General features: G+C 51.6%; 1 protein-coding gene across 1 annotated transcript; it reads right to left on the reverse strand.

Annotated features, from left to right (window-relative positions):
• Nucleotides 1-8922: 8922 nt before the first annotated feature.
• On the reverse strand, nucleotides 8923-11444 carry CCL17 (C-C motif chemokine ligand 17). Its single transcript, XM_041764987.1, has 3 exons — nucleotides 11334-11444; nucleotides 9781-9898; nucleotides 8923-9165 (listed from the first exon to the last, which is right to left on the reverse strand). The coding sequence occupies exons 1-3, from the start codon at nucleotides 11401-11403 to the stop codon at nucleotides 9054-9056; spliced, it is 300 nt and encodes a 99-aa protein (XP_041620921.1). The 5' UTR covers nucleotides 11404-11444; the 3' UTR covers nucleotides 8923-9053.
• Between the last annotated feature and the right edge of the window lie 396 nt (nucleotides 11445-11840).

The raw sequence follows: 11840 nt of genomic DNA on the forward strand, positions 1-11840 counted from the left end.
TATCTGTTGTGGAGAGCGCTGTGTTTGTGTGTGTGATGTTTGACACAGCCATCTGAGCTCAGCTTAGGCCACAAAACTTTCTTTTTGGAAGAGCCTTAGTGTCACACTGGTGGGGCCAGTCCTACATTTAAGTCAAGGATCAGGGACTCTCTTCATTTACTTTAGGAGAGGCCAAGTTGATGAGGTTTTATTTATTTATTTTTTTAAAGATTTTATTTATTCATTCATGAGAGACACAGACAGAAAAAGGCAGAGACACAGGCAGAGGGAGAAGCAGGCTCCATGCAGGGAGCCCGACGTGGGACTCGATCCTCGGTCTCCAGGATCATGCCCTGGGGGAAGGCGGCGCTAAACCACTGAGCCACCCAGGCTGCCCAGTTGATGAGGTTTTAAAGGAAAGCAGGACAGAAATCTTAAACAATCTCTGACCAAGAGACCTCTCACTATCTTTGTTATTCACACAGACTTGGAATTGATCTTGCCAAATAGTTGGAGAGATTGTATGGATTTAAGAGATCAGGATGGTGAGGGGGCGGGGCGGGGGGGTGCCTGGCTGACTCGGTCAATAGAGCACGTGACTCTTGATTGCTGGCTCCTAAACTTGAGCCCCATGTTGGGTGCAGAGATTAGAGACCAGGATTCGTATACATAACTAATAAATGGAAGTGTTTGTTGGTATTTGTCCTTGAAACTTGACTTGATTCTCTAAGTTTGCTTTTGCTTATTCTGGTCCCCGCAGGTGGATTTTTTGGGCGTTGCTAAGTTCTGTTTGACTTCAGAGCCCCTGTGGTCGGCAGGGTTCCAAGATAACCCCAATGCCCAACCCCTTGTGTCTCATCCCCTGCCCCTGAGATTGAGCAGGGCCTGTGAGTATGATGTCCCATCATACTCTCACATCACCTCTGGGATTAGGTGAAGTTCGGCAAAAGCAAAAGGATTTGGCACAAGTAATTTAAGTCTCTAAGGGACTTTCAGTTAAAAGGTCACTTACCCTGAGTGGGCTGCCCTCATCAGTGGTCCTTTAAGGAAACTGGAAAACTAAGAGTTTCTTCTGGCCTTCTAAAGCTGCCATGTGGAGAGAAGGTCCTAGAGGGGCCTCCTAGAGCTGAGAGCGGACCCTGTGGACCCTCTAGCCAGGAGGAAGCCTTCAACCCTGCAGCCAGGGAGACCCTGAGCAGGGGCCCAGCTCTGCTGTGCCTGGAGTCCTGACCCACAAAATCTGCAAGGGCAGATGTGTATGGTTTTAAGTCCCTAGATCTGTGGTGATCTGTTAGGCCACAAAAGCAAACTAATTCAGCCCAAGACTAGATGTCATGTTAACTGATACTGAGAACAGCTGAGACGCTGTTAGATGCATCCATTGCAGATACCAAGGTGAAGGACAAAAATCTCTAGACTTCAGGTTGAGGACAGGAGATTCTGAACCAAAGAGCTTCTTGGGTTGGGTTTAGCAGAGCCCGGGGCAAATGTCACTAGCCCTTGCCAACCTGATCCTTGTTCTGCATTCCTGTCACTGCTGGCAAAAAGGGTGACACTATCTCCTGTCTGCTACACTTGGCCCAGTTAAAGGTGCCGTGTTGGCAGCTGCTGGGCCACTCACATGGGGGCTTAGGGTTGGGCCAGCAAGCTGCGGAGAGGCCTTGCCGATCAGCACACATCTGTTCTCAGAGTTCAGCACAGCGAGCAGACATCTTGTGACTTTGTAAGACCCCCATTTCTGAGGGGAGGTTTTGAGCCCCAAACAGTCTAAGATCACTGACTACAACCTCAGTTCATATTTGAGAACATGGGGCGAGCCAGAAAGTGACCCGCCACCTGCTGTGGGAGGACCTTTAAAAGTACAAGTACCTGACACCCTTGGACTTTCTGGGTCAGTCATGAGTCTGAGATGGGGCTGGGAAATCTTAATTGTTTAGTAAACACTATAAGATCTTTTGCTTAGAACTTCCCCTCTCCCAGAAGTCACTCTAAAGCACTGAGTGGGATGGATAGTGGAGCCAACCACACCTTCCTTGGTTGTAATGGGGTTCCAGCATGCTGGGCAACAGTGGGGCTGAAGGAAGAATCCCACAGAGAAGCCTCCCGAGCAGGAGGCACTGGTTGTTGGGCAGGAGAAGAGAGGCTTTGCTTTGTGACCATCCTACAGCTCGTCTGTTGTGTGGGGGGGAGAGGAGCTACACATGGGACCATGACCAAGAATTGGCAAATGTGTGGCCAGGTGGGACTCTTCCCACCGCTGATGGGATTTGTTGGGATGGTTACACCCTATCAGGTCAGTTTCAATTCAAGCTGTATGTTAGAATCCATTGGGTGGCTCCAAAAAAACAAAAACACCTATGCATGGGACCCCTCCTTGCCAACGACCAATGAAGTCAATCTTTTCAAATAGGGCTTCGGGTGTCAGTGTATTTGCAAAGCTTTCCCAGGTAATCCTTTCTAAAATGCATCCAGGATTGAGAATCACTGCCCTAGAAAAGTTCTTTCTATGCATGCACCAGGAGACATGCTAAAAAATGTTCAAAGCAGCACTATCTGTAATAGCAAGAACCTGGAAGTAGTCCAAATGGCCTTTAACAAGAGGATAGGTGAATGAGTCATGTCATCATGTGGTGGAAAATGGTGTGCTATAGCCACGCACATCAGCGTGGAGGGATCTCAGAGCCACAAGAGTGTACGCATGCGATGTGTTCTTTCCCACAGAGTGCAAAGTTTGAAAACATACAAGATCATTAATGTGAGGGATATATATTGTACATATTATGTACATACACATAGGCAACAAACAAAAGAAAAGAAGAATGATAAAAGTTCAGGAACATAATTGTCTCTAGAGGTCGATGGGAAGATGACATTCTGTAAGGAGAGGAAATGCAGCTTCTAATCAGAAGAATCCCAGAGAAGCCTCGTGAGCAGAAGGCACTGGTTGTTGGGCAGAAGAGAGGCTTTGCTTTGTGACCATCCTACAGCTCGTCTGTTGTATGGGGGGAGGGGAGCTACACATGGGACCAGGACCAAGAATTGGTGAAGGTTCTTTTTATTAAGCTGGATGGAGGCTATACGGGTGCTTATTCTGTTATTGGTTTGCATACCTTACATATACATTATGTTGTACTTATGAGAAATTTCATTAAAAAAAAAAATACTAGGAAGGGGTACCTGGGTGGCTCAGTCGGTGAGGCAACCAGCTCTTGGTTTTGGCTCCAGTCATGATCTCAGGTTTGTGAGATCAGTGTCAGGATTTGCGCTGGGGGTGGGGGTCTACTTAAGATTTTCCTTCTTGGGGATCCCTGGGTGGCGCAGCGGTTTGGCGCCTGCCTTTGGCCCAGGGCGCGATCCTAGAGACCCGGGATCGAATCCCATGTCAGGCTCCCGGTGCATGGAGCCTGCTTCTCCCTCTGCCTGTGTCTCTGCCTCTCTCTCTCTCTGTGACTATCATAAATAAATAAAAATTAAAAAAAAAAAAAAGATTTTCCTTCTTCTTCTCCCTCTGCCCCTCCCCCCCCCCACCTCTCCCTCCCTCTCTCTCTTTCTCAAAAAACAAAACAAAAAACAAACTAGGAAAACCCACACATAAAACCCTGAATGTTAAGGAAATTGCTTGCTAGTCCAGAACGCAGTCCTGCACCTCTGCCATGAACCTCCAGGAAATATTTGGCACGGTTAAAATTCCATTCAAAATTGTAAAAGTAGAATCAACACTCATTCTGATAATAACAAAGCAGATAAATATTACCTGTGACCAAAAGAACCACACATGGACGAAGTATAGCACAGAGACACTAGAGCTCGTGGGAATGATCGATGCATAAAGAGAGAGGGATTCCTGTGGTGCAGACCTGAAACGGCAGAGCTGAGGCAAGGCGTGAAGAAAGATGAAATCCCAGAGGTGAAGTAGACGTGGGAGAGAGCACTAGGAGGTGGAAAGTGCTATGAACAGGCAGCAAGGACAGGAAAGAGAAAACTAACCCAAATGAAATGGACATGAAGAGAGAGGACTCCATGAGAATGATTAGCCACAGAAGGTAAAAGGGACACACTATATCAGCGTCATCGTGTAAAGAGACAGTTCAAGGAAGTTTCCAGAAAGCAAGCAAGAGTGGACTCATATGAAGTCAAAAGTGGTACAGAATGTTCAATTCTAAAAATAATAGTTTTCTGGGGGCGTCTGAGGGGCTCAGTGGAGCATCTGACTTGATTTCAGCTCAGGTTGTGATCTGGGGGTCATGAGATGGGCCCCGGAGGCAGGCTCCACACTTAGAGGGTGTCTGCTAGATCCTCTCTCTCTCCCTCTGCCCCTCGCCCTGCTCATGCTCACACACGCTAAATAAATGAATAAATAGAATCTTTAAAAAAAAAAAAAAAAGTCTTAGCAGCAGTCCCTGAACTGGTGCAGGCTGCGTGCTGTGTGTTCTCCAGGAGGTACTATTAATTCTCGAATTCCCTTCCCGCTAAAACAGGGTGATGCTATCCGTAAATAAGTGCGATGAAGATTTCTGTGGTCTGAGAAAAAAAAAAGAGGCAATTTTCATGGATTTATGCTTTCGTTACCTTCTCTGCTGCCTCAGTCTTTCCTTGCTTCCGTGACTGTCCTGTCATAGCGACAGGGACTGGGGGCTAGGGACCCAAGGCTCCCCTTGGGCCTCCACGGCCATCGCCCCGACCTTCCGTTGTCACGTCCTGGTGGTGCAGGTGCAGGCTGACCGCCGCCTGGAGCCCACCATCCACCTCTGTGCAGCCCTGTGACAATCTGGAAGCTACATTAGGCTCAGAGGCGCTCGGCGGCACTAGGAAGTCCGTCCCTCCCTTTCTCTCTACCTTCTCTCTTTGTTGACAAGCACCTAAACATTTTTTCCTGTACATCACACTGGAGTTCAAATAGCGTTAGATATACTGTAACACAGCTGGACTTGTTTTAATTCAGATTAACTCTGTTCTTTAATACATGAAGTATTACAGCTGTGTTATCCCTTTCCTTCCCTCCTCTGCCCTCTGCAGAAGCGTTCTGTCTCCTGAAGTGATGCCCAGCACACCCATGCTGCTTTTAATTTTTTTTAAGATTTTATTTGTTTATTTGAGAGAGAGAGAACAAGCAACACGAGGCAGAGGAAGAGGAAAAGAGAGAAGCAGACTTTCGGCTGAGCAGGGAGCCCCGTGGGGTTCCATCCCAGGACCCTGAGATTGTGACCTGATCTGAAGAAAGATGCTAAATCTACTGAGCCCTTAGGTACCCCCTGCCCTGTGCTGTTTTTATAGTGTTTCTCTGCATAAAAGGACTTAATGTGAAAATTGCCTCTTTTTTTTGAGGTCAGATTGACATAACATAAAATTAACCATTTTAATGTGAACAATAGATTGTGCAACCATCACTCTTGTCTCGTTTCAAACAATCCCATCATCCCCAAGGCAGCCATGTACCTGCCCAGCAGCTAGGCTTTCTCCCCATCCTCCCTGCTTCTGGTAACACCCATCTGCCGGCTGTCTGGGGTCTTGCCTGTTCTGGGCATGTCACATGAATGGAGTCATACAGTATGTGACCTTCCACACGTGGCTGCTCTTGGCACGTTTTCAAAGTTCATCCACCTTGTAACACACATCAGTGCTCGCTCCTTTCTGTGGCTGAATAATACCCCATTGTAGGTACACACCACTATTTATCCACTCATCCCTTGATGGACGTTTGGGCTGCTTCCACCTTTTAGCTATGGCAGCTCATGCTGCTACGAACATGGGTGTCTGTGCACTGAGCATGCCATCCCTTTTTTTTTTTTAATATTTTATTTATTCACAAGAGACACAGAGAGAGGCAGAGACATAGGCAGAGGGAGAAGCAGGCTCCCTGCAGGGAACTCAATGCAGGACTTGATCCCAGGATCACGCCCTGAGCTGAAGGCAGACGCTCAACGGCTGAGCCACCCAGGCGTCCCTACCCTCCCTTTGTTCTAATGACCAAAAGGTTTTGTTATAGAAATATTAAATATTTCAATCTAAAGGGCATGGAAAATAAGCATGAGCTAAACCCTAATAAACTAGGGAAACAAATTAGTTACATATATGAGAGATAAGCGATTTGTCTTGACTCATAAGCAGGTTTTATAAATCAATAAAATGTCAGTTCAATTAGGAGGAAACTACAGTATTTCTGAGACTCTGATCCCCTTGGGCCATGTGGGAGCAGAAAAGCAGCCAACTAAGCCCTCATTCTCTTGACTGGGCCCATCCTCAAGCCCATTAGAGAGGGTCCAATTTCATCATTTTAGGGAGAAACAGGCCCAGAAAAGTGGAGTGACTGTGCCAAGGCCTCAGAGCCAGTCAGCAGCAGAATGGATATAGAGCAGGTCCCCGACCCCTGTGTTAAAACATACCTGTGGGGTTTTAGTTTATGTAGGGGCCTGGGTTGATGACGGAGAGAGGTCAGTGCTAGTCAGATAATTCTCTACTGACATTTCCCAAGAGAAGGGGCCATGGGACACCACCCTGGGGGCTGGGGAGAAGCCTTTATTGGGGTCCCCATGGGAAAAGCACTTCTGGGCTCAGAAAACTGAGGGTTGGCTAGTGTGAGTAATTCCCACAGACTTAGGGCAGGGGTCCCTGGCCCCAGGCGAGCTGGGGTGTGAGTTATAGAAAGGGGGCTCTAGAGGCAGGAGCCCAAGGTCAGCTGGAGAGTTTGCCCTGGGTCTTTTGCATGCTTTCCAGAGCTGGAACGCAGGGAAGGTGAAACAAGCCTCAGCCATGACTTCAGTCCTGTGATAACTGGAGGCCAAATAGGCTAATAGAGAACCTAAGAACATGTGGCGAGAAGGGCCCTGGCGTGGTACTCTGGGCACTGGCCATGTCACTGTTGGCTTTAGTGGCCCTTCCTCGTCATCGGGCTAACCACAGGGAAAGTGGTGGTGGTTTCTCTGCCTCTGCTCCCCCAGCAGAAGGGCTGATCAGCTGCAGACACTGTGAGCCCGGGGCCCCCGGCAGCTACCGTCGGATGCAGGTTACCCCGGGCCCCCAGGGACCGGGTGGAAGAGGCCAGGGCCATCCTGCTCTGGCGCCTCCGGCTCGATCTCTATCTGCGGGGAGGCTGAAGCGCCTTCTGGTGGCCAAGCGCAGAGCAACACAGTTCTAACTTCCCCTTATCGCATCAGCTCCTCCGGGATTTCTCTCTGTGCGTGCCCCTTGTGGAGGCCGCCCAGGGGGCTGAGTGGTGAAGATGTCACATGTCCACTGTGCACAAGGCATCTCCCCACCCTCACAAATGAGTCAGGGACTGACTCACCTGACCCCAATACCAGCCCCTGTGAGCTCGGTAAGGCAAATGTGCCATAAGTATAGTAAAGGAGGCAGAATGTGCTAGAAGTTGGGCTGAGGCCAGAGCGCAGAGCTGGCGGAGGGTCAGTGCAGCCCAGCTGAGCTCCCAAGGGGCCTGGATTTCAGTCAAGAGAGGGGTGGGAGGAACAAGGTGATGCCAGCGCCCTCTCTGCTCTCTGTTCTCTAGTCCATGTCACGTGGTCCTCTTTCTCACCAGTCCGGGGGGGCGGGTCCCCAAGTCACAATTCCTTCAGATGACCCCTTTACAGAGGGGCATGGTGGCTGGTCCTATCTCCTGCCTCTTGTCACCCCTCACTACCACCCCCTCCCTTACATCCTGATCGTGCGGTTAAACATCCTCGCAGTTCTCAGCAAGCTCAGCTCCTCTGAGTTTACAAATAGGCCTCTGAGGAAGATTCCACTCAGACAAAAAAGTTTTGCTTCTTTTAAAATGCTCTGCACATGGATGAGACACGTGTCCTCTGGGTGTCTTTAGGCTCCGGACCACAAGGGTGAGGGGTCCCGGCCCCAGCCCCTGTTCTCTGCTGTCACTGGGGCTCTTTCTTGCCTCCCTCTATTCTGAGATCATCTTTCCTCCACTCCCCACCCCGCCTCATGCAGCGGATCCAGAAGACAGTGTTCCATAAAGAACTCAGACCCAGCAGCCCCCAGGATCCTGAGTCCAAGGCAATTAGTTGTTGGAGGGATACTCCTGGGGATCGGGGCTGGGGAAAAGCCCACCTGTGGTCGAGGAGATCTTGAGGCCACAAAGAAGCCGGTTCACCATCATTGGTCTCATTATTATTATTGTTGTTGTTTGTCCTGTTTTATTCCTGCCCCTACGAAAAGTGGTCTTGGGTCTGTCATCTGGCCCGCAATAAGAGGGCTGAGCACAAGGGGGTAACGGGGGGTAAAACTTTGCCTGAAATTAACTCCTGATGCAGTCCCAGCAGACAGTGCAGTTAGCAGAGTCCTAGGAAGAGAAGGACCCCATGCCCCTGCCCCTAGACTGCGTCCCGGAGAGAGAAGCCACAGGCCATGGCTGGTCAGGAGAGTGACACAGAACTAGAATCTGAAAACCTGGCTTCCCCCACCCTGCACACTATAGTTTGGGCCTAGACAAGCTTGCTCAGAAGGGTCTGGGGGTAGGGAGACCCTACGCTCCCCATCCCTCATCTTTTTCAGCATTTAGGCTGTGGGGTGCTCGGGGTGGTTCAGGGTGCTCCCTTCTAATGGAGGAGCCAGGACTGACAGACCCACACAGCAGTCAACTGGAACAACCCCATCACAACGGGCTGCCCTACGGTCCGTAAGAGCAAGAGGAATCGGAGCAAGAGAGAGGGCCCGGTGGGCAGCTGTTCTTGGGGAAGGTCTCTTGGAGGCGGGGCTCATCCCAAGGACACCCTCAGCTACCCTGCTGGGGTCTCTCTCACCAGGAACTTCTCTCACCCCTCACATGTGGTCTGCAGTAGCCAGGTCCTTCTCTCAGACTCAGTTTCCCCTTCTGGCCTGGACAGGGCAGGACCAGAATTCTCTGAGGGCCCTTCCAGTGTGACAGGGTGGTGCACAGAACACGCAGACTCAGACTAAGGTACAAAGAGACAGACTTTAATCTGGGCTCTTTCATGCTATGGTTCCATCCAGAAGAGGGGACACGGTTCACCTTTGTCCTTGGAGGGCCTCTACTGGACTCCAGCAGCTGGAGGTTGGGGTAGCAAACACTGAGGCTGGAGGTCTCCAAATGGTCCAGGCAGGAATCAGGACTCTTGAGGCCCTCCCTTCCAGTTTCTTTGTAAATATCTGACGGCCTTCTTCACCCTCTTGTCCTTGGGGTCGGAACAGATGGACTTGCCTTGGACAGTTATAAACCTGCAGGAGAGGGAGAAACCCGTCAGCAGGTGTCAGGGCAACAAGGCCTTCCAGTGCCCTGGGATCAGCCTTGCTCTGCACTGAGCAGGCCCCAAGGGAAGCGAGAACTTGCCCAAAGTCATGGAGCTCCTCAGTGGCAGATCTGGCACGTCAGGCTCTGTTCTCAGTGATTCCTGACTCCCAAGTCCCTGCCGGTCCCCCAGGGAGCCAGGTCTGCAGGACATCCTGCCTCAGCAGCCCCACTTCAGCTGGCCTGCTCCCACCTAAAGCCTGGGAACCGGGGGTGCCCAGGAGGGGCCCGGCTCAAGTCCAAGCCTGGGAAGTGACCATGCTGGCCTCTGACTGCCTGTGTGCTATAGGGCTGCCCTGTCTCTTAGGGGCTTCAGTTTCCCCATAATTTGGCGAAGAGGTATAACCTCACAGCCTGGGGCCTTTTGGGTCTCACAGTGTGGGGTGCAGGAGCTGCCATAGGGAGCAGGGTCAGGGTGGGAAGCAGGCGATGAAGGCCCCCTCTGTCCTTTCCACAGTGGTCCTCCTGGAAGCTATAGGGTCTGCCCCAGACTCAGCTCCTAGGAGCAAGGATGGGGGAAGGGGAGGGGGCCAGGGCACACTTACACAATGGCATCCTTGGGACACTCCCCTGAGGTCTTGTACCACCTTGTCAGCCTGCTGATAGGAATGGCTCCTTTGAAGTATTCTAGGCAGCACTCCCGGCCCACGTTGGTGCCTCGAGCTGTGGAGAAGGGAGGCGGGAGCAGGGGTGTCCAAGAGCGTCTGTGAAGGGGGGAGGTCTGTGGCCTCCCCTGTGGAGGGGAGTCCAAGTGTGCATGTCTGTGTGCGCGTCTGTGCTGATCTGTGTGCGCATGTGGTGTCAGAGTAGGTCCGTGTGTGTGTGAGCCTCCTGGGGACGAGGTGTCTTGTGAGTGTCAGTATATGTACATTTGTGCACATAAGGTCTCTGTGCTTTGGGGATCCCTGTGGGCTTGTATGTCTCTCTGTGCTTACATCTGTGTGTGTTTGGGAGGGTTTGTGTGCACACGTCTATGGGTGTGTGTGTGAATGTGTGCCTTTGCATGTTTGTGTCTGTGTGTCACCTGTGTGAGCACACATTTGTGTGTATGAGGTCTTTCTGTGTGCTCGGGGGCAGAGGACATGAGTGTATGTGTGTGCACAAATGTTTCTGTGTGTTTGGGGGATCTGTGTATATATATTGGTGTGCATCTATGTGTGTCTCTGTGTGTGTGCATCTGTGTGTGCACACACTCAAATCCCAGCCCAGAACCATCCAAGAATCTCCCCTGGGACAGGCTCTGGGCTGAGCCTCTGCCTACCAGAGCTCATTCAGCCCTCACAGTGCACCCGGAGACAGGCACTGTCACTACTCCCATTTTACAGATGATTACATGGAAGCCCAGGGTGCAAAGACACTTTCCTGGGCCCTGGCTTCCTTCTCTTGGTACAAGAAAAAGCATCCAACATTTGCAAATCGGCCAATAGGTGATATGTGGCTTTAATTAATGCCATGCTGGAGTGTTTTCTAGAAGCCCCCAGCAGCCTCCGGCCGTCTCGGGGGTATAACTGGGTTGGACCCACTCACGGAGCTGCCCCGGCCGCGCGCACAGAAGCGAGAGCCACCGGTCAGGGCCGCGGCCCCGTGGCGTGCAGGGCCTGGCCCGCTGTGGCTGTGCTCGCACGGGGCTAATGCTGGCCTTTCCCTTCCGGCCGCGCGTGGGCCGCTCGCTCTTCGTGGGCTCCGGGAGCCGGCGCTCCTGCCTTCCCGCTAATTCCCTCAGTGTGGAGAAAGAGCCGTGAATAAAACAGACACGCTCACCGGTGCTTCTGAAAATAGGTCGTTTTCCATGGTCAAAACACAACCAAGATCACTGCCTCTCACCTGCCACAGCCAGAGCGGGCCTTCACTCTGCTCTGAGGGGAGCCGATCCCCAAACTCTGGGGTGGCATCCTCCTCCTCCTCCCCCTGCTCCTCCTCATCCTTTCCCTTTGAATGCCTCCCTCAGAATCCTACTACTTCCAGCCTCCTCCGTCCCTGGAGCAAGAGCTGGGCCGTAACTCCTGCACGAGTAGTGGGCATTGCGGCCGCAATCTTGGCACCCTCACCACTCCTGTCCCAGTGTCCCTTCCTCTGGCCACGTCTCCTCTGCTCTTACCTGCATGGGCGACCTGCAGAGAAGCCCCCAGGAGGAGCGTGACCAGGAGCAGCATCTTCAAGGGAATCATGGTGCCAGGAGCCCAGGAGACTGCAAGTGTGTGTCCTTCTGCACGGGGGGAGGCAAGGATGGCAGCCACGCATGGAGGTGACCTATTTAACCTCTTCGGGGATTTTGCCCCACCTCCTGTCACCCCCCCCACACACACACACCCCCACACACACATCCTTCCCTACACCAGTGGAGTCTGATGATTTGAGATGATTCAGCACAAGTCCAGTCTTGGAATGTTTGTGGCTTTCCAGAGAATGGGCACTTAATTTAGGGACAGAGGTCGGGTATGTGTTTCTGGGGGCCGTGGCAGTGACACACTTCTCCTTTCACGGGGACATTTCTTGGTTCCTCTATTAGCAGAACTGAAAAGCCTCTATCCTAAATCAGGTTGGCCTCTGCTCTGAGGCTGGTGAGCCTCCTTCATGCATGATGTCTGTGTGGGGGGGGAGGGTG

The sequence above is a fragment of the Vulpes lagopus genome, chromosome 8, assembly GCF_018345385.1.
Source record: "Vulpes lagopus strain Blue_001 chromosome 8, ASM1834538v1, whole genome shotgun sequence".
NCBI classification, from domain to species: domain Eukaryota; kingdom Metazoa; phylum Chordata; class Mammalia; order Carnivora; family Canidae; genus Vulpes; species Vulpes lagopus.

Bases quoted from the DNA above. Each gene is read 5' to 3' on its own strand.
- CCL17 (XM_041764987.1), bottom strand. From the start codon at position 11,403: ATGATTCCCTTGAAGATGCTGCTCCTGGTCACGCTCCTCCTGGGGGCT. The intron at 9,899-11,333 runs GTAAGAGCAGAG...CCTTCTCCACAG, and splicing joins TCTGCAGGTCGCCCATGCAG to CTCGAGGCACCAACGTGGGC. The intron at 9,166-9,780 runs GTAAGTGTGCCC...CCTCTCCTGCAG, and splicing joins TGTCCCAAGGATGCCATTGT to GTTTATAACTGTCCAAGGCA.